This window comes from Sinohyriopsis cumingii, chromosome 1 (assembly GCF_028554795.1).
Source record: "Sinohyriopsis cumingii isolate HCF-2022 chromosome 1, ASM2855479v2, whole genome shotgun sequence".
Classification (NCBI taxonomy): Eukaryota; Metazoa; Mollusca; class Bivalvia; order Unionida; family Unionidae; genus Sinohyriopsis; species Sinohyriopsis cumingii.
In genome coordinates, this window is record NC_142961.1 from 91,123,924 (window position 1) to 91,145,357 (window position 21,434).

At 35.5% G+C, this 21,434-nt stretch overlaps 1 protein-coding gene across 1 annotated transcript in view; it reads right to left on the bottom strand.

Moving 5' to 3' along the window:
* Window positions 1-17,323: 17,323 nt before the first annotated feature.
* The window catches only part of LOC149807334 (alkaline phosphatase-like), a 28,405-nt gene continuing 24,294 nt past the window's right edge, over window positions 17,324-21,434 (bottom strand). Inside the window, exon 10 of the mRNA XM_089936795.1 lies at window positions 17,324-17,632. Coding sequence (XP_089792921.1) covers window positions 17,412-17,632 — 221 coding nt within the window. The 3' untranslated portion in view covers window positions 17,324-17,411. The remainder of the gene's footprint in view (window positions 17,633-21,434) is intronic.

A 21,434-nucleotide genomic window follows, 5' to 3' on the forward strand; every position in this document is an offset into this window, starting at 1 on the left:
GCTGCAGCTCAGCCCCAACCACAACCACAAGATATTGTTGTTGACCCTGTTGCGGATGAGGATGTTGTGGTTGACCCTGTCACAAAAGATGTTGATAAAGAAGAACCTAAAGGGGGAATTTCCTTTACGGAAAAATTTACCGATGTGGTACACTGACAATAAAGGAATTTGCATTAAAAGATGAAAAAGGTATAATAGAATTTGGTACGTTTGCTGCTTCAAGTTATCCATCACGACACAAATCTTTAAAACCCGAATATGGTAAAGGTATTAGTCGTGATACGTGGGTTGATTGGGGGTATAAAATAAACCAGGGTACCACTCGGATATTCAAACAAGAGGATAATATTTATAATACTTTTTTAGAGGGAGTAGCATTACATGATAAATTATTATGGGAACAAAAAGAACAGAAACATAAAAAACGAGACATCAAAAAGAACAGAAACATAAAGAACGAGAACAGCGAAAAGAACAGAAACAAAAAGCAAGATCCTTCTTATGAACTTCCTCCGCCTCTGCAACAAACGGATATTCTTAGTTCTCTTTTTTCATCAGAATCTCCAGAAGAAGAATTTCACGATGCACCTAGTGCTACTGGTAGTGGTTTCGGAGGTAATATTATTTGTCCTGACAATATCCTCAATGACGTGTCACGGTTAGAAGTTCTCATAGGAGGAAAACGTGCCGGAAATAATTCACCAGAAATAATTAATGAAGCAGATGATATTTGTCAACGATTATTTCGCGGTGGTATCATGGATATCGGTATTTACCGAGAACTTATTGATGAGTTCGTTGATGAATATCACAGTGACTAATTGTTAGATAAATAAATAATTAAATAAAAAATGATCATACACAGTTCTCGTCGCAGACCAATCATGGTCAGGGCGGTAAATTCACGATTACCTATATATAGAATAACTTACGGAAATGGATTCGGTGATGTTGTTAAGGGTTTATTTACAAGAATAGCCCCTAAAGCAATACCAATTGCAAAACAATTATCAATGAAAGCTATTGATGTTGTTCGTGACAAAGCTCCTGGTGTTATTGGTAACGTTGCCAGTAAGGCATTCACGGCAATCAAAGACAGACTAGCACGATTAATACGTAGATCAAAAGTGGTCCAGCCAGTAAAATTACCAAGCACCGAAGCGATATCCGCAGGTGTCAGTAGGCTAATAAATCAAGCCGCAAATCAAAAACTAGCGTCACTAATAAATCAACAAGATGAACAAAATACAAGTCTGGTGGCGGGAAGTTGTCTTCGTTTTAGACAATAACAAATTATAATAAAATGTTTAAGCGTGAATCTGACCCAGCGTTCGACATGGCCGAGCCGGTTCTTAAAATTGAGTCAGTGCGTGATTTTCAGTATTACCCATATGACGCACGAAATCCAAATCAGCAAGGACGAATTGAATTACAAGTTCAAGATACAAGTAGATATTTCTTACCCGCTGAAGCATTTATCGAAGTAGAAGGTGAAATTTTAAAAACGGATGATACAGCACACGGACTCGATGTTAAAATTGGTTTTGTCAACAATTGGATTATGGCCTTGTTTGAAAGCACCACGTATCTAATTGACGGAAGAAAAATTGAATCAATTGAAAATGATGTTGATGTAGCTACAACAATAATCGGTCTAGCAAGATATTTTGATGATTATACAAGATCAACTGGTCCGTCAATGATGCTTGCCAAAGACACTTCTGATTATCCTAACAGTGATCAGTACAATAAAAGATGGCCAAGAAACGCTGCCGACGCCGCTGACGCTGATGTGTGGCCGGTGGTTCACGGTGCTAATACAGAATTTAATTTAGGATTTGCAACACGTAGATTTATGTTAGGTGGTGATCGTAGAAGATTTTCATGTGCAATTCCGCTGTCACACATATTTGGATTTTGTAGAGATGTTAGAAAAGTAATTTTTGGAGCAAAACACACGGTTGTGCTTTTTAGAAAGTCTGATGACAATGATGCACTCTGGCGACCTATAGGTGATACTGGTAAAGTAATACTAACAAACATTTCGTTGTGGATGCCAGTAATGACTCCTGCATTGGCTGAAGAACAACGATTGCTTTCTTTTATGGATCAGTAACCACAGATAGTGCTCAAAGTGATGTTAATGAATTTACGTGGCATATAGCATCGCAGCAGGGAGTTTCTGCACCGCGACATATTTTCATTCCTTTTCAAGATGTTACACGAAGAAACTCACAAATACGGAGTTATATGATATTTGATAAACTCGGTGTTACTAATGTTTCATTAAGAATAAACGGACATAAGAACCATCTGAGAATATACTACTGAATTATGAACAAAATCATGTTGCACGTGTATATCATCGTTTGACAAAATCTCCGGGACGTGATCTAAATATTGATACTGGTTTGCAAATATAACAATTAGATTTTACGACATATTATCCAATTTATTACTTTTCACTGGAACGTCTTGATTTATTTAGACAATCTGTTGATATACACGTCAGAGCTCAAGTAGCAAAAGGAGCTATAGCTAATTACAGAGCGATTGCGGTCATACTCAGCGATAAATCAATGATTCTTGATGGAGTTGGTGGTCGAATGAGAGTCGTTGATGCACCGGTGGAAAATCTTTAATCGTGTTGTTTAAAAATACGAGTATTATCATAAAATGTCGTACAGTCATGTTAATGTCACTCTGACTCCCGGTCAGGTGAAGAAACTTGAATCGAAAAACGTTAGCAAATGCGGAACAAAAATATCACTAAAGTGAGATCAGATTTCTAGTGGCGGTCCAAACAAATTATCGTTGAGAAATAACCAGATTAAACATCTCAATAAAGCCCTAGAATCAAAAACCGGAGTCCAATTTCATCTTTCTCCGAGTGCCATCAAGGACATGGTTAAAACAGGTGGTATTTTTCCACTTCTCGCGGCCATTCCGGCATTAATAGCTGCTGCTGCTCCAGCCGTAGCAAAAGCAGCCGCGTTAGGTGCTGTTGGAACAGCTGCTGGAATGGCTCTAAAGAAAGCAACAGGAAAGGGATACAAAAAAAAAGGGACGCGGCCTAAGATTGCCAGAATCTCGTTGGGGTAGAGGTCTAAGGCTTCCAGCAATAATCCGTTAGACGTTCCAACATCAAATTTTGATTTACTTAATGCTGCTAAACAACAAAAATATCTGCCTCTAGAGGTGTTTTTATGCGAGATCAATTACCGAAACAACCGAATGAACTCGAAACGGGTATTAAGAAATCTTGACTCAAATTCAGGACCCGGTACTCACTGGGTATCATACGCAATTGATCCACGTGGAATCGTTTATTTTGATTCGTACGGGTTAGCTCCACCTGTTGAATTTATCAAGCATGTCGAGCCACTTCATAAAAAAGTTTGGTATTCAACGCTACCAACACAAACAATGACAGATTCCGCCAATATGCGGCCGTGAAGCAATTAATGTACTTAACGCCATATCAAAATCATCCAAACCGCCACATAAAATTGTGCATGATTATACAAGTAACCGCTTCGTTGCGCGCAAGGTGTTTTAAACAGATCAGGGATCTTATATAATGGTTGATATTTACGGAAGATCTTCCTCTACAAGTAAGTAAAGTAAGAAAAAATCTGATGACATCGATTTGTCAAAGTACGCGACTAAAGATGAACTCGCTGTTATTATGAATCTTGCTGGAGTTGACCCAGATGAGGTTGTTATTTTTCAGGATCGATATGGTAAACTAAAAACCAGCAATATCAAATGGAATGACATAGTTCGACGAGTACTCGGTGCGGTCACGTATAACATCCCTGTGTTTACTGACAGCGGAAAAATCAGGGATTCAAGTATGTCGTTTGCAACCATCAGAAATGAAATTGCAAGAAGCGTTGCTAATCGTTTTAGAAACACAGGCGACACAATGACGGGAGAACTCAGCATGAACGGGAATAAGATATTAGTGTTGAGAGATCCAACATCCGACGAAGACGCAGCAACGAAAAAATACGTCGACAGCAACTATAACACCGTAGATGGTAAATTATCCACGTTGCGGGCCGAGTATGCGTTCACAAATCTCCGTAGAAATTTTAGAAAAATTAACGAAACCGCAGTGGAATTTTTTGGCACTCCGCCCATCGCTGATATGAAACTCTCTGATATCAAAACTAACATCGACACGATCAAACGAACACTCAAAGACATCGTGACGGAGATTCCTGAGATCGTTAATAAAATTAGTTTGATTAAAATTCCACCTGGAATAACTCCCGGGCATATCACCAACATCGTATACACGGTATCATCGGGATTTGCAATATGGTCAACGTAGAATAAAACTATTAAATATACCGCAATAGTCACTGGCGTGTACAGGCTATCTGTGTTCAGTGCTGCAAAATTCGAGATATTTACAACGTATCCATGGCGTCATTCAACTGATAAGTTTTCTGGAGTTGTAACTATCATATTAAACAAGGGAACCGAAGAAATATTTATTCTGGAAGCAGCTGATAAGAAATTAACCGCAACATTTTACTGGTGGTGTTTGGAATTTGTAGCTGAAACACCTCAATTGGTTACTGCATAAAATATAATGAGTACCTCAATCGACGATGCATCTCAATACAGGTACAATCAAGCGGGTGAATGGCAAGTAAAATTAAAAGATATCATCGAACAATATACAGTAAAAGTAAAAAAAATACCGTCCACGACTAGTTATCGTCGACGTGATTGTTTATTCAGTATCCGCTGTTGTTGCTGAAACAGGTGTTATATTGTCAACAATGACAATGATGGCACCAGTAGCTGTAACAATCTGTATTTCAGCAGCAACAACAATTGCCGGTGTTTTTAATATCGTAGCAAAAAAAATATGCACCTGCATGAATGAAAAATTATCCGATTACATAATAAAATTGCACACAGCAACGGTCGCATGCTCGAAGTTATCTTCGTTTTTATCAACAAGCTTCAGCAATGGAATAATTTCTGATTTTGAGTTTTCAGAAATGATTTAAATATATTACAGTGCTGTGAAAGGTACGAGTATTAATAATGACATCAGTAGAGCTACTTCAACAGATCGTGACAAACACAGCTCCACCAAAAACAACGATGATCTCGGTAAGCTCGACTAATCCTGAATTTAGTGTTAATTTTCCAACTGTGATACGCGCAAATGAAATCGCGTTAGCACAATTACGAGTACATTACAGCTGGCCAAACATCAGATCAAAATCATTTAATGGAACACCAGCAAATAATTCGATTGTATTTGCTAATAAAAAACAAACCAGATGGAACACCTGACTGGGTTGTTGTTGGGATACCCACTGGTAGTTATGAGATCGAACAAATCAATGAAGAATTTCAACGTAGAATAAAATCAATAACAGGAAAAGAATCAAAAATATCAATTAACGTTCATTAGCCAATTTTATCAGCAACGATTGAAATACATTCACCTGATTACGCCGTTGATATTTATCAGTCCACGATAAGATCCGTACTAGGTTGGCCTGAAATTCCTCCACCTGATAAACCAATACCACCAGAACGAAAAAAGTCTGATTATGTCACGGATAGGCAATCATATCATGAAATTACCCCATCATACAAGGACCATCTAGTTGATATAAAAAATGCAGCGTTGGGTGATAATTTTGAAATCCGTGATAATAACGATATTTTTTGGTCATTTATATCTGAAATAAACCCTGGATATAAATTAGTTCGTGGTATTCGCGCAACTGACCTTATTAAATATTTTAAAGAAATTAATCAATATCATGAACAACAACGAAAGCATCTACGGCAGTCCTTCCAAGAATATCTTCTTGATGTAACAAGTTCACGTCGTAGGATCATTACACGTGTAGAAATATTAAATAAACTTGTATCGGACATGGAATATTATAATCAACGACTAATTCAGGCAGTAATCAGTGCTAAATCAGATTATGCCGATAAACAAAAAATTTTAAATAAATATTCGATAAAAGAAGCTGATCTACCGAATTATAAATTCCCCAAATATAACGTGGATAAACTAAAAAAATCACTCAACGAAATCATTGATGAGTTCTTTCCTAAAACACTTGATGCATGGAAAAAATAGCTCCACCAGAGCCTATCCTTACATATAACAACAGTCAAAAAAATGACGGACGTCACGTCTCACCGGAAATCGTTAATATAACATCAACGATCGCAGTCAATCTTGTTTGTGATGTAATCGATGGCAGCTATCAAATAGATCTTGGAAAATCAAATCAGGCTCAGAAAGGATATATTTTATACACGTTCACACCATAAGTATCTCCTGGGAGTTTGATCGTGCAAGAGCCAACCAATCCTGTTTATCTACGTACACATAATCAGTATTTGTCACGAATCAATTTCAAACTCACCGACCACATAGGACGATTAATTGACCTGCGTGGCTAGGAATTGATTGTGAACCAACATGTAAAATCTTAAAGACGTTTATCGTAATGATTTCTGTCTTAAAGACTTTTATCGTAATGATTTTTGATCATAGACCTTTGATCTTAATATTTTTATTTTTTCTGAAAATTTGATCATTTTACATAGTTCTGAGTACCAACTACCCCATCAAAATTACGAAATTGATTGGTTTGCATGATTCTGAGTATCAACTACCCCATCAATTTCAGAAAAAATATTTCAGAAAAAATAAAATGTTTCTGAATAATATAAAATAAAATAAAATATTTCTGAAAAATAAAATGTTTTCAAAAATATAAGATAAAAATAAAATGTTTCAGAAAAAATAAAACGTTTCTGAATAATATAAATATTTCTGATAAAATAAAATGTTACATGTCCTCGGTCGTTTCATCAGTAACGAAGTTACTCGCTGACATAATTTTTCTCAATTGTCTTATACGAGTACTAATTATTATTTTTTTGCCTCGTATTCGTGGGATAACTCCGATCTAATTTTTTCTACTGCAGCAGAGAGGGAACGAATTCTTTCACTTGATCATCTTCTATAGTAGCTAGCGACTGAAATATCGCAGCCTAAATTCGTTTTTTGAACCTGTATTCGGATGAAAGTGTGTGTATTCCTTGGTTCTTACGTTCTTGTAAAATTTCAAAATCAGAAATTATTTTTTCAGGATTTAGTTCATCAAATATATTAATTCCATCTTTTTCCAATTTTTTAATAGCAACAATTACATCATTGATATTTTCGTAGTTCATTATTATACGGTATATATATATATATATATATATATATATATATATATATATATATATATATATATATATATATATATATATATATATATATATATAAATCAAAAAAATATATCCCCATGTGAACCCCTAATCGAGTGTTTTAGCGAGTTCAGGAGGATGTTTCAAGGACAGCACAACATATAATCCCCACATGAACCTCTATTACGACATAGATGGTTAATTGACTAATTATGACCGTAAATCGAAAAAATAAGTAGTATACGAGTACAATACAGACCCAAAATAATAAAATTAAATAAATAGTTAATAAATATAATTCTACGTAATTACTTGCTAGTGATGATAGCTTATCTCATTAACAATATTGGAAAATAATTTTTTACTTATATTTTTTTATAAGGTAGATTTGGTTATATTATCTGTGATGTATTTTACCACACGCAAGTTAATATCAAAGTATTTCGCAGCGACCTTCATTGATTGAAACGTTTTCTCTTCACTAGTTTCTATGTTTGTAGATTTAACCACCCTCCTTGTAATTGCTTTTTTAATTGTAATACAATTGTAATTGTATTTACCAGTCCCTCCACGTGCAGAATTATCACTCTGTGTAACAGCTTGAAGATTGGATAAACTATTGTCGGTTTTCATACCGTTGATGTGATCGATCACAAAACCATCTTTGATCAACCCCTTGTGACACTCGTATACGAAACGGTGACAGAGATAACCTTTCTTTTTATCTGCATCAAACGTGAACATTAGATAGCCAGTATTATTAACAAAGCCAACTGGTCTTTTCAACCTACAATTTCTGATCATACCATCACAATTTGATTCGTAGTTTGTTATTATGGGATGTGGGACAAATTCATTTTGCTCCATTATACAATAACATTAATTATTTGTTTAAATCATAATTTGTCTGAAAACTTATTTAGATAATCCTCCACGGATTTTATAGCTCCGTCACTGACATTATTTTTTTCTCATAATATCTTTTAAGCTCGCGATATTTTTTCAACACATTTCGCACATAAATCTGTTTTACCTCGTACTCCAACACCACATCGCAGACACGGTATCGGTCCTGAACAACCTCTACGAATGCTCTGCAAGTGAATCCCGCAGAATTCCTTCCTGCAGGATTTATTGCAGGGAGTTGATGATCCGATCATCAACCATTTGCACTTGTTCTGTTGAGACATTGTATATAAAATATTTTTTATTTAAATACTTGTCTGAAATATAATATGGATGAGTTTGAGAGATTATCCAGAATCAAGCCTTGGAAAACAAGTAAATTCAACCTCGACAGGATATCTTCTGATTTACCAATAAAACATCTAGTTGATAAGAAAAATAAAAGTTTGTCAATAAAATTCACGACGCCAAGAAAGAATTTCACGCAGATGGTGCATCTCATGTATGGTCAACGTTCAAAATTAAACGCGACAAAGATATCATCGACGCTACGATGAATGACAAACGAGCGGCAGCTATTATTAAACAGCTCGATGATAGAAGTTATCTTTTCAGAATAAAATTTGTCGTGTTAACAGAAACAGATAACTGGATTATCCGTGACAAATATGATCCTGTCCACAATAATAAAAAAAAATGTCATACTGAGTAGAAATTACAAACAAGGAGCGCTGACTGGTATTGACGAACCGCATTATGAACGAGCATATCCTGTGAACGCGGTTATTTACGGAATTTATGTGATAAATGAAAAACCCAACATTAGTAAACTGGCGCCAATGAAATTTTCAAAAATAAATTGTGTAGCCGAGCGAGTAACGGAGCATTTTACAAACACGATGCGCGGAAGCGGTTTAACAGATAAAAGACTTGAAAAAATAAACAAATGGGCTGATTTAGTGAAGGACACTGGAGCTACAATAAACGATGTTGATAAGTTGGAAAAAAACGCTAAAATTCCCAATAATAGTAAAAACTATAACGGGGGAGATTTTATATAATTCGAAACATTATACAAAAAGGAGGAACTCCAATAACTATAATTGATCATAACGCGCACGCGTGGACCAGCACAGTAACAGTGTTTCCACGAAATCGAACTGTTAAATATTATCGCGGAGATATGTTTGATTTTATTAACGAGATAAGTAAAAACGATCCTGTGTCAGTATGGCTGTTTCAGAGTTCTAAGACGAATCAGATATGGAAGAAAAAATCAAGTTCGATCAGTTTGTACGACCAAATGGTGTTATTTATCGAACAGATCTTCTCCACGAAAAAAATGAAAAATCTTGCGCTGCAATATACTGATGATACTGACGAACTATTGAGCAATTGTTTTACTGTTCCGTCAGTTGTGGCTCATTTTGCTAGAAAGAAAAATTCGTGGAAACCAACTCGGTCCGATTTTCTTGATGATATAATACTGAGTTGTGTCGAATACGGACACGGTGGATTGTGGAATACTAAATACGATCATAAAGATGTTATTTCAGTTGATATGGTTGCTAGTCATCCTGGAAGTTTTCTTTGATACGGAGATTGTTCTGTGTACTTTGAGCGATTCGGTCATCCGACGCACGAGATGACACGAGTATCGATAAATGGACCATTACCGGATTTTGACCTGACTGGATTTGCTTGTATCGAGTCATTTGAAATGTCTAAAGATCTCCATGCGATTTGTTATACCTGGTTTGGAAAACATTTTTCAGAAAAAATGTGGACACCAATAGTACTATTACGGTATATGCTTGATTGTGCGATATTAACACTATTGATTGTAAGTGAAGCAATTATATCATACCGGAAACAAACCGAAGTTTGGTTAAGACAACAAAAGAAATATTCTGATAATGAAAATCCCGATATAACCGATTACGAGAATAAAATTACAAAAGATCTCGGTAGAAAAATAATCGGTTAGTTAACTAAAGGAGGAGCATATGATCACAGACGACATTGTACAAGATTGATTATGGATGATGCCGAGTTAGATTTTATAATCGTTGATACAACGAACAAAAATACGTTTATAAGTCTAGAAATAGCTTTCTTGTCAAATGGAACTAAATTAGGTACAATTGTGAGCTATATGGACGGTGAGTCACCTCAGTATACTCATTTAAGATCATCGATGCTCGCGTACGTTTCAATAAATCTATTATCGATGATAAATAAAGTTTCTACACTCGCTGTCAGAGTCGCTACAGATTCATTTTATATCAATAAAAAATATTCAGGATTGCTAGAACAACTACATATCGGTACTTGTGCATCATGGGGTTCGTGGAGAATAAAAAAGGAAAATATACTCGATTATTCCGAATCAGCTGATGTTGTAGTTAAAGATATTTATTGTAAAAAAACATCAAACATTACAATTATCATCTGCACCATCGGTGTACGATCCAATAACTAGAAATAAAACGGTTTATCTAAACGGACCTGGAAGTTCTGATAAAACCACTCGAGCGATCGAACTATTTCAGAACTCAGATATGATCGTGCTAACACCCACACATAGACTCGCGCGAGAGATGAAACAACGAGGAGTACAATCATGTACTTATCATAGCTTCTTCCGATGGAAGGGTGATGCAGGGACATCTTTAAGGATGGGAGAAAAATATATTCTGAAGATTATAATATGGGATGAAATATGTACAGTATCATCAGAAACATTAAAAACATTTCTTGATTGGTTGTTAACAAGAAATACTGCTGTAATAATGTGTGGCGATCACGGTCAACCACCACCGTTTGTTGGACTATCTCCACATGGATGGCTAAAGAACTTTGTCCATTATTACGAAGAAATAAATGATGATCATAGAGCGTATGATGAGGAATTAAAACAGTTTAAAAATTAATCAGACTACAGCCGAATAAAAATTCAATGTGAAGTAATGCGTGGAATAATTTCAGAAACACCCATGAACGACTTTCTACAAACATGGCGACCAAATGATTTGATAGTGGCAAGTAGAAAAATAGTTCGTGATACACTTCAACGGGAATTGTTTCAGTTACATAAAGAAAATTTTCCAACATTGCCAGTTCCGTTATCTTATCGACCAGCTGATACACGGCGGCAAAATATTGACGTTGATATACCGGGACAGACCGAGAAACAGAATTTAGTATTAAATGATATTATCACAGTTGATATCAACGCTGTTGAAGATGCAATATCGTTGAACAAATCTCCGTGGACACTAGGACATGCAATGACGATTCACTCATCTCAGGGATTAACTATTTCTGATACAGTTGTTTGGATTATAGATGATCGTATCGAGTGATCAAACCTAGTTTATCTCGCAGTGTCTCGAGTCAGAAGAATATCTCAGTTGCGGAGAATTGTCTTGGACGAGTCAGTGATTAGTGATGATATTGACAATGATATAATAAGAAAAAAATTAGCTGGTTATAAACAAAGCGATAAAAAAAATAAACGCGATTTTGATCTCGACGTTGAATTTATCGGCACGTTGAAACAACAACAGAATAATCACTGTGCAAGTTGTAATTGTGTGATGTTATGGAGATATTCGAGTAATAATCCAAGACAATTTACCGTAGATAGAAAAGATAGTAGTCGCGGTCATACACGAGAAAATACCATGTTGACCTCTCTTGAGTGTAATCGACGTAGAGGTGCTAGTTAAGTGATCGCGGTGGTAATTGCGTATCCTCAGGAATCACCTGTAATTGTTCACGTGTAAATCCACGTTGAGGAGCAGTTGAATCTAATCTGTAGATTGCGGATCTATCTGAGGATCTTGTCACAGTGGATATCTTATGTGTGGTAACACTCCAAATAGGACCAGTCGCTCTTTTTTCACCATCTTCGAGTTCACCGGGTTCATATAAATACCTTACAGTGGTATTACTTAATACTGGTTGCGCTAAAAAATCACGTCGTTGTATTTGTATATTTCTTTTTGTAATTGCATTAATAGGTTTCATGTTGGTCGTTCGAGTTATTTCATTATTTAACGCGGCTATCACACTTGGTAATCTTGCAACCCATTCACGAGATCTCTTGTCTTGAATAAATTCCTTCGCGTATTGATATCCAAATAACCGCTCAGCAAGTGTTCGATTAAATCGTTCAACAATTGCTTGATCACGATGAATTGCAATGTGCCCTCTTCGTATTTTGACATTATATCGCTCCATCAACGATGATACTGGACCAAGAAATTCTTTGCCAGGATCAACCTGTAGCAGCTGTGGCCATTGCAAGGGTCCACGTTGATAAATTCGTTTAAACGCAGAAGCTACTTCAGCAGCTGTCTTTGTTAATAATGGTTCTGCTTCTTTATATCCACTTGCAACATCAATGACAGTTAGCGCGTATTTGTACGCTTTCTACGTACAGTATCGTGTGGTAAAAATAAGATATCTGCTTGATGAATTTCATTAGGAACACTAACATCGAAATACGCGTACTGAATATGTTTCGGTGGTGGTAGATAAATTTGTCATATTGCCTGTTTAGATAACCATTTTTTAGCGGTAACACGTATGACTTTTGCTGCATCGGCGAGTTTACTAATTGCTGTGTTACCTTTCCAGTATCCTCTTGGGGAATAATAAATCGTTTCCATTTATAATTAATTACAAGCACCTAGCGCTAATTTACCTTTCATCGTGGATCTTACTAACCAATTAGCTAGTGATTCTCTTATATTTTTATTTTTTTTTATAGAATTTAACGCATGAATTAATTTCACATCTGCAATATGTCTGTCTTGTAGGTTTTTGCTTTTATACGCTACATCATGAACGTGACACGCTTTATCAATAGCGTTTATTGGTTCCTCGCCTGGTTTTGGTTGATCCTGATTGTCAAGTCTGATATCAAGTCGAGTACCAGGACGGCAATAATTATATCCTGGTAGATGTTTTTCTCCTTGGTATTTAGCCCACGGAGTTCCTGGGAACTCTGACATTAATTTAGCAATATCACCACCATCTTTTATAGGTAAAAAAGAAAACTTTTTTCTGTTAAATACTGCATATCTTCCATCATATGCTATTCTCGCATTTTTTGTTGTAACCATGGATAGATCATTAGTTGGGGTTTTAGTTCTACAGTGTAAACAATATAGATTCATGTATTTATATAATATAGATATAATTGATTTCTCAGCGACTCGAAAACAAGAGCCAGTTAAACACCATCCTGCGTTGCCAAATTCGATCAGAATGATCATAATAGGACCATCTGGATCGGGTAAGACACAATTGTTACTTAATCTTATAATGAGATGGTTGAAATGGGATAAGTTATATTTGGTGGCGCCATCAGTGGATGATCAGAGATGCTACGATGTGCTTAAAGATTTTAATGAAAATGCGCGATTACTGGACGAAGATAACGATGTTATCGAGTTTATAACCGATATTGATGAAGCGCCGAGTGTTGATGTTTTAGACGGATCTATTAATAATTTGGTTGTATACGATGATGTGATGCTGGACAAACAATCAAATCCAGCTAGAATATTTTCTCGACGAAGACATAAAAACACTGATGTGATATATGTGACACAACGGTATGCACAAATACCAAAAGTGATCAGAGACAATTGTAATATTTTAGTTGTGTTTAATGGCGTAGACACACATACGTTACGCAATATTCATCAAACTTGGTGTAGTGGAGATATCGATATAAATAAGTTTAGAAATTTCTTTTCACGGGCACAGGCTACTCCACACGGATTTATAACGATACATTTACATGATCCTAGAACAAGATGTCGTGTGGGTCTCCATAAAATATTTGGATGAATAGCAGCAGGGAAGGGCGCGACCTCAAGTTGAGTCGATTTTTTGTAATATGATCGCTATCAACACGGATAAAATTATATTTAACCAATTCGAGGCTTCCTCGAGTTGGTTAATATTTTTTTTCAAATATATTTGCTTAAGATATAATATCAGTATAGAAGGGTTTATTTTCGGTTTTGGACGCTCCTACAAAAAGGTGGGTTCGCCTCCCCTGCTGCTTTGGTCAATGACAAAGTCCCATGTACGAATATAGATCTTCATGGCACAGACAGCATTACTCTTGCTTCATCGTTTTGATTATATTCATGATAGAAGTTTAACCAATCTTATTTGAAAAAGCCAATTTTAATCAGATGAGAGTTAAATTCTGGCAAGAGATGTTCACTTATGCGCATTTCAAGCACTCAAATTTACTTCTTGTACAGAGGGGACAACACTGCGTCATTCACACACACACACACACACATATATATATATATATATATATATATATATATATATATATATATATATATATATATATATATATATATACACTGTACTAGGATTATGAACAAGTAAAGTTAATCTCAGTCTAATATGACTAAATTAATTTTCCTAAATGAGATTATACATGTTAGCTAGTATAGTTTATGATAAAACCCCATGTCAATCAAATCTGCAACAAATATTGTTTAATTGTGTTGATAAAACATGATAGAAACTTGCCCCAATCCTATATGAGAAAACGAATTTTTTCACGCGAAAGACAAGTTGCTTGCAAGACATGAAGACAGCAACAATAAGTTCCCGGTTGTGAGTTTCTGGTACACTCAACGTTCCTGTCTGTGCATTTCGGTACAGATGAGACAACATTTACTTTTTGATTCGAACAAAATGTCGCGTGACACACTGAGGTCAATCCATATGAACGAACCGGAAGTACCCTAACGCAGACAAAATCATCTCAGAGACCAGCTTAATTTATTGTTATACCTTACAAAGGTAACAAAACCCCGAAAACAAACAAAACTCTCTGAGAAAAACAAACAACAAATACAACAAGAAAGATATATATCAAGTGAGAGAAAAAAATCATATTTGACGACCAGCTGATGTGCAAACAAAATAATTAAGGAATGTTTACATTCTAGTATTTTTAAAATAATAATAAGAATATTAATATTGATGATATTACAACTTCTTCTACAGATGTTTGATTAGACTGATTTTTGCTTTTTGGCTTATGTGCACATCTATTGTTTATATTTTGTTGCCCTCTAAAAAGGAAGATACAGTTGATTTGCATGTCGCTCTCATTATTTTGTACATTTGACATGGTAGTGCACATGGGATTGGTGATCTTATTAAAAATATTAAACGAATCGCAGCTTAAAGGTCATGTGGAGATGAAAAAGTAGGAGTTCCTTAAAACTATTTTCAGGAGCAGTCTCGGGAGAACAGAGATTAAGAGATAAAGATGTAGAATTTGGAAATTTAGTAATAGAGCGGCAGACGGAGCGAGAAGAAAAGGAATATGAGAAGATGGAATTAGAAAAGCAGACTGAATGAGAGAATACATAATTAAAAAAGTGACCAGGAAAGGAACAAAATAGAACAGGTTGGGAACAAAAAGCAAGCGGAAAACAGATGGGCGACAAGCAAAGTTAGAAGCCATATAATAATAAACGGGGAATATAAAGAAGAGCAAAATAAAATTTGAATTATTATAAGCTAAGAAAGAGAGGGATCAATGCTCTAACGCGGGCAAGTTAAGAAGCCCCAAATCACAACAGTTTGGTGTTGTTGTTGTTGTTTTGAACTTAACGCCATTTCTCAGCGCAAGATAGGCTGTACATGGCGGCTAGTATAACCGGTGGAGGAAGATCCCGGGAAAAAACCCAGTAAGAACCAGCGACTCACGGGAAGCTACTGAAATATTGACAAGCTTTCGCACATACCCACATTCGCCGTACTTGAGAATAGATCCCCACATGCCCGCTTGACGACAACTAAAATAATGTCGACAGTTATTTGCCACGATTCGAATGATGTGTCATTGTCCAGTAGTGGAGAAAGGAGGATTGGCTGCCAAAGTGAATGTTCTCATTTTCATGTTTTCCTTTCCAGTTCTAAACCGTGCTATGTTATCCGTTATAGTTCTGTTAAATATGGATTTTAATGGGGGGTTTTACGTTATGTTATGTTTGAAAAAGTTGAACAACAACAACAATGAAACGTTACTGAATAATGAATATAGAGTAAAAGGAATTTATTTAGGTGTCATGCCCTGGTGCTGTGCATTGTGGTGGAACGATACGTTTTTACGGTCTAATGATTCTCTAGTCATGATTACATTATCTTCTTCAGCACCTGCTGCATTAGGTTAGAATGAGTTTTGATTTAAGTACAAAAAAACAAATGTTTATACAATGTATGTCCATAACTTGATTGTTTTGATTTTAGGTTTAAATTATTGGCACTATAATTGTTTATATATCAATTATATGAAAAACACACTCATATTAAATCGACTGCTTCTCTCTCTCTCTCTCTCTCTATCTCTCTCTCTCTCTTTCTCTCTCTGTCTCTCTCTCTCTCTCTCTCTCTCACACACACACACAGACACACACACACACCTGCACATACACACACAAGAACCATTGATGCTAAAAGTGTGCCAAGAATTAAATCTGTATCATTAACAAAACTTGAGAAGGTCTATTGAAGCTACATTAATCATACATTATTATGGCGTGTTTTCTTCCTTTGGTCGGTTTGACTTAACATATGCCATCATTCTTCATAGGTCCAGACACGTTGTGGTATTACATAAGAGAAAATCCTCTCTTCTTGTCTTTTCGTGGATTTTCGCCATTATCTTGATACGATTTTCAACAGAGAGACAGACAGACAGAGAGAGAGAGAAGGGGCGACAGCTCGATTTTGTGCAAATCTGAAACGGATACATTAACGAGCGATCAAGGGTCTTCTCTCTCTCTCTCTTTCTCTATTTTTAATGTAAAAACAGTAGAAAAGAAAACACGTGGAATAGCAAAAGAGTGACGAGTGGGGTGTGAACTGCACTGGCTATGTGCTGGCTATGTGAAAATGGATTTTTCCTTTGTTTACTCGAAGCAGTCCGAATCCCACCCATCATTTGTTCCAAATTAATTCGCATTTGTTGTGAAGCATGGAGAAAAAGTACTGTCAATCTGCATGCATATATATGCAATACATAAAATTTTCTAAGTACAATTACCAATATCTTAAATATTGTTTTCAACTATATTTTTAAAATAAAATCAGATTATACCAATGTTTTGTGATTTTATTCATCAACATATCAATTTTAGAAATAAATACATCACCAAAAACTACCCTGGCAACTATTAAAAACAAAGTTAGGGATGATGCTTGGCAACCTCTGCGGCTGCGCATTCTGATTGAAGAGAATAATCCCCAACACAGGACGCATAGGCCATCAAGTGCGCGATGTAGTGCTGCTCGTGCACACCTGTAAAAAGATGAGACATTGGCCCGCGTGCAAATATAGCTACGTCATCACCTCCGTGCGTTTCAGAAGATAATGGTACTGCGGCCTGCTGATGGTAATGCTTGTCATCTGGAGAAAAACGCAAATAACAAGGAAATGTTAAAAAGGTAACGCAATTTACATCCATAGTATAAAAGAAATCAAATATATTCCCGATATGTAATTCATAATATCATCTATGAAGATATTAAATATTATATGTATATATGTGAATATATATATCAATGTGAATCTTGGAAAATTTACATGGAGTCATTCACTAATTTATTTTAAATCAATCACAAGAAAACGAAGAATGATTTAAATATAACTGTATTAATTGCTGAAACACAATAAAGTTCGTTGACGACAAAACAGGGTAAATAAATAAATTAGTAAATAAATTTGTAAAAATACCGCCTTTACTCGATCATAAGACGAAACTAACTGCAAATTGCAAAAACCAAGATCTGCCTTCGTAAAATGCGTCAGTAGGTCTGAGTCTGTGCAGTTTGCTAGCTGTAATAGTAGAACAAACAACATAGACTCTGATCTGCAGACGCATTATTATATGGTAGATCAGGATCGTTGTTGTTTACGGTTTGACTTGACTTATAAGTGAGTACATACGGTATGCAATACAATAGACCAGTGCTGTCCAACCTTTTTGACACCATGGACCACTGAAAATTTTTTTTTTTTTTGAAGCCGAGGGCCGCAGCAGAAAACTGAAAAGCAACGACTATATAGCTGCTCGAGCTCTGGCGGGCCATTCAAAATCAGCCCGCGGGCCGCGGCTTGGACAGCACTGCTATAGACCTTTCCAGTCGAAAGTTCTTTCATATCCACCTCCCATCACATATATCATCTCCGCCATTAAGGTAATGATAACTGTTAATATATCATATTTTCTTGCAACAACAACAACAAAAACAACAACAAATACTGCTATAAAAGGCGACACTGCACACTTACTACTTTATTGCAATGAATAAACTTTATTTCCGCAGAAAGCTTTCAATATGTACTCTCAAAAGTTAAACACTTGCATCAGAAGGGAAACAAACACACGACGACAGTTAAACACGACACATTCGTTCACTAATTTCATTGTTCGTTTTCTGAGAAGTCATCTTGTTAGAAAATTTAACGATAACCCAACTGAAAATTTAATTAAAAGAAGCTTTCCCATATTAACTTACAAAAGAATTATGAAATTTGAAAATTTATCTGTCCAAAAACAAAATCGAAATGCCAGAGTTATCGGAAAATCAACGATCTGAAACAAGTGATGGTGGCAAATCTCGACATTTCATAAACTAGACAAACCTGCTTATGTTCACAATGACTATTTTCTCCTTTTCTTGAAAACTTAAATATGCACTTTAAAAAATACATGGTTTTTGAGACTAATCTTTGAAATTTTGGCTTATTTTTGCGATTTTATCATAATCATTACGAAAAAAATAAGATTTTTAATGCTGCTTATAATAAGTAATGCTCATTACGATTATATATACTGTATACTACATGAATTTTTCGTGTGTTTGTCTGTGTGTGTGTGTGTGTGTGTGTGTGTGTGTGTGTGTGTGTGTGTGTGTGTGATTTGGTTTTTAACGTAGCTTTAACAATTTTAGTCATATCACTACGATGTCTGCCGTGTGGCAGTTTATAGTGATGTCTAGCACTGGGGCATCATGCCACAGACATGTAGCATCATGTCCTATCCGGTCATATTATCCTGAAACCGAGCCGACCAGTCCTAACACTAACCTCTTAATGCTGAGCGCCAAGCGAGGCAGCTGCTAGTATCATTTTCATAAGTCTTTGGAATGACTCGGCATAAGGTTCTAACCACTTAGGCCACCGGAGCGGTGAATGTTTATAATAAAGGAAAGAAATTATATTACAGAAAAAGGTATCACTGATGTTTTCATCATTTGTAGTTTTATTTTCTCGTTCATTTTAGTACCGTTGTAATAAACAGTTCACTATATAGGGAACGGTAAGTAAACGGCGTTGTTTAGTTTAACATGATGAAATTCAGTCATGATGAAAGGTGAGAATAATTATTTATTTATTTTTGTGTGCAATATAAACAATCAGTCTTGCAATATTGCAAAGATATGGTGAATAAAGTAAACTTTCTGACGGACAAAATAGTTTTTTATCTTTAAAGTCTTCGGTTCATTAATAATTTTGCATTCACGTATGTACTAAACATAATTTTATATAATGATTGATTTATTAATGTAACTGATTGATTATTGATTTATATCTGTTAAATTTCACAAGATATAAAATAATCAATGAACAAATGAAGTATGTGATCGAAAATGAAAGGATGAAAATTATGATTTATTCTAGCTGACCTGATTAATAAGGCGATTTTTTTTATAAATTAAATGTCTTTTGTAAATAACTTGATACAATTCGGTAGATAAATAAGTTTTCGAACTATGAGGAAAAAGGAAGAATCATCTATTAATTATTGACTTGAGATACAAATGAACTAATCAGACGAAATTATCAGGGAAAGGCACAAATTACAACACCAATAAAACTTTGGGGTACCCAATTCTCCCCAATTCACCAAATATTTTCAAAGCGATGCGAGGTTAACCTAAATATTTTGTGCAAATACATTCATTTTACTGTAAGTGTGCAGGAATACAGTTTTTATAGTACCGAGTACTACGCGAGATCAGTACCGTAATGGCAGAATAAAAATAAAAAATTGGTCACGTCCTTTAATGGACTACTTTATATTTTCCCAGTGGTTTTATACTCCATTTAAATGATTTAATAAAGAACTGTCTAAAGTGTCACTAAGATTCACTACTGACTTACTGCAAGACAATTCAAATGGAGATATTAACGTGAACTTCATGGACACAGAGGTCTGCACAATTCCATTAAAGGGCCAGTAAGCAAGCAATGATAAATTGAGCGCTATGTACCTATCCATAAAAGTGAGTCCCGCAAGAACAACAGTTTTACTGTTGATTGGCTAATTATGAAAGCATAAATCGGCCGTCGTGATAGCGAGATATTTCTATAGCATGCGCGATCAACAAAATGAGTTTCCAGTTTTAATGTGTGACGTGACAATACAGACATGATGAAAATTTGATATATTTCTGTTTTCTCACTCTGTGGAACTGGACATGTTGCCGCAATAGAAAAACAAATTAAGCATATCATCTGTCATGTCTACATAAATCTTAATACAGTCTTCTCAGTAAGTGGTCTTACCGACGTAACTGATGCCATTCGCTTTGAGAAATAGTTTCCCAACACCAAAATCCATACTGAAGCAAACAACAACAAAAAAAAAGACTAACAATATCTGTTGAATTTAGAAATGGGGACGGAAGTAAAAATAAAAAATCTTTACACGATTTAAGTTGGTCCAACTCTGTTAAACAATTTATGAGTTATTCTTTTTTTTTATTGTTTTTTTTTTCTTCAATACTTTTAACAGCGTGGCCATATTTGAAGGCGCTATCGTTATTTGTATGCACCTGGAAGGCACTGAAGACAGGATGCTCTCTTCTAGAGGCGTCGTATCTCGTCGGTTAGGTGTCGTGTGCAGAAGTACCAAATTATGTTTCCTGAGCATGACAAAATTGTAAAACCTTAATGCCATAATGGTCCCACTCAGATTTAATTAGATTCTATTTAGCGGTTTTTAAGTCCATAAAGACTGCTTCAAAGCAGAAGATTCCATTGTATTCGATTGCAGATCGGGATCATTTTCAAAACTATTAAAATGCACTGATACCTGAATGGTCCCTTTAAACGTTGGTGCAGTTTGGTTGGAAAGTAAGCATAAGTCGCAAATAGCCACTGTTGACGGTAGTACAAAAGAGAATCGAACGATGCACTCCAG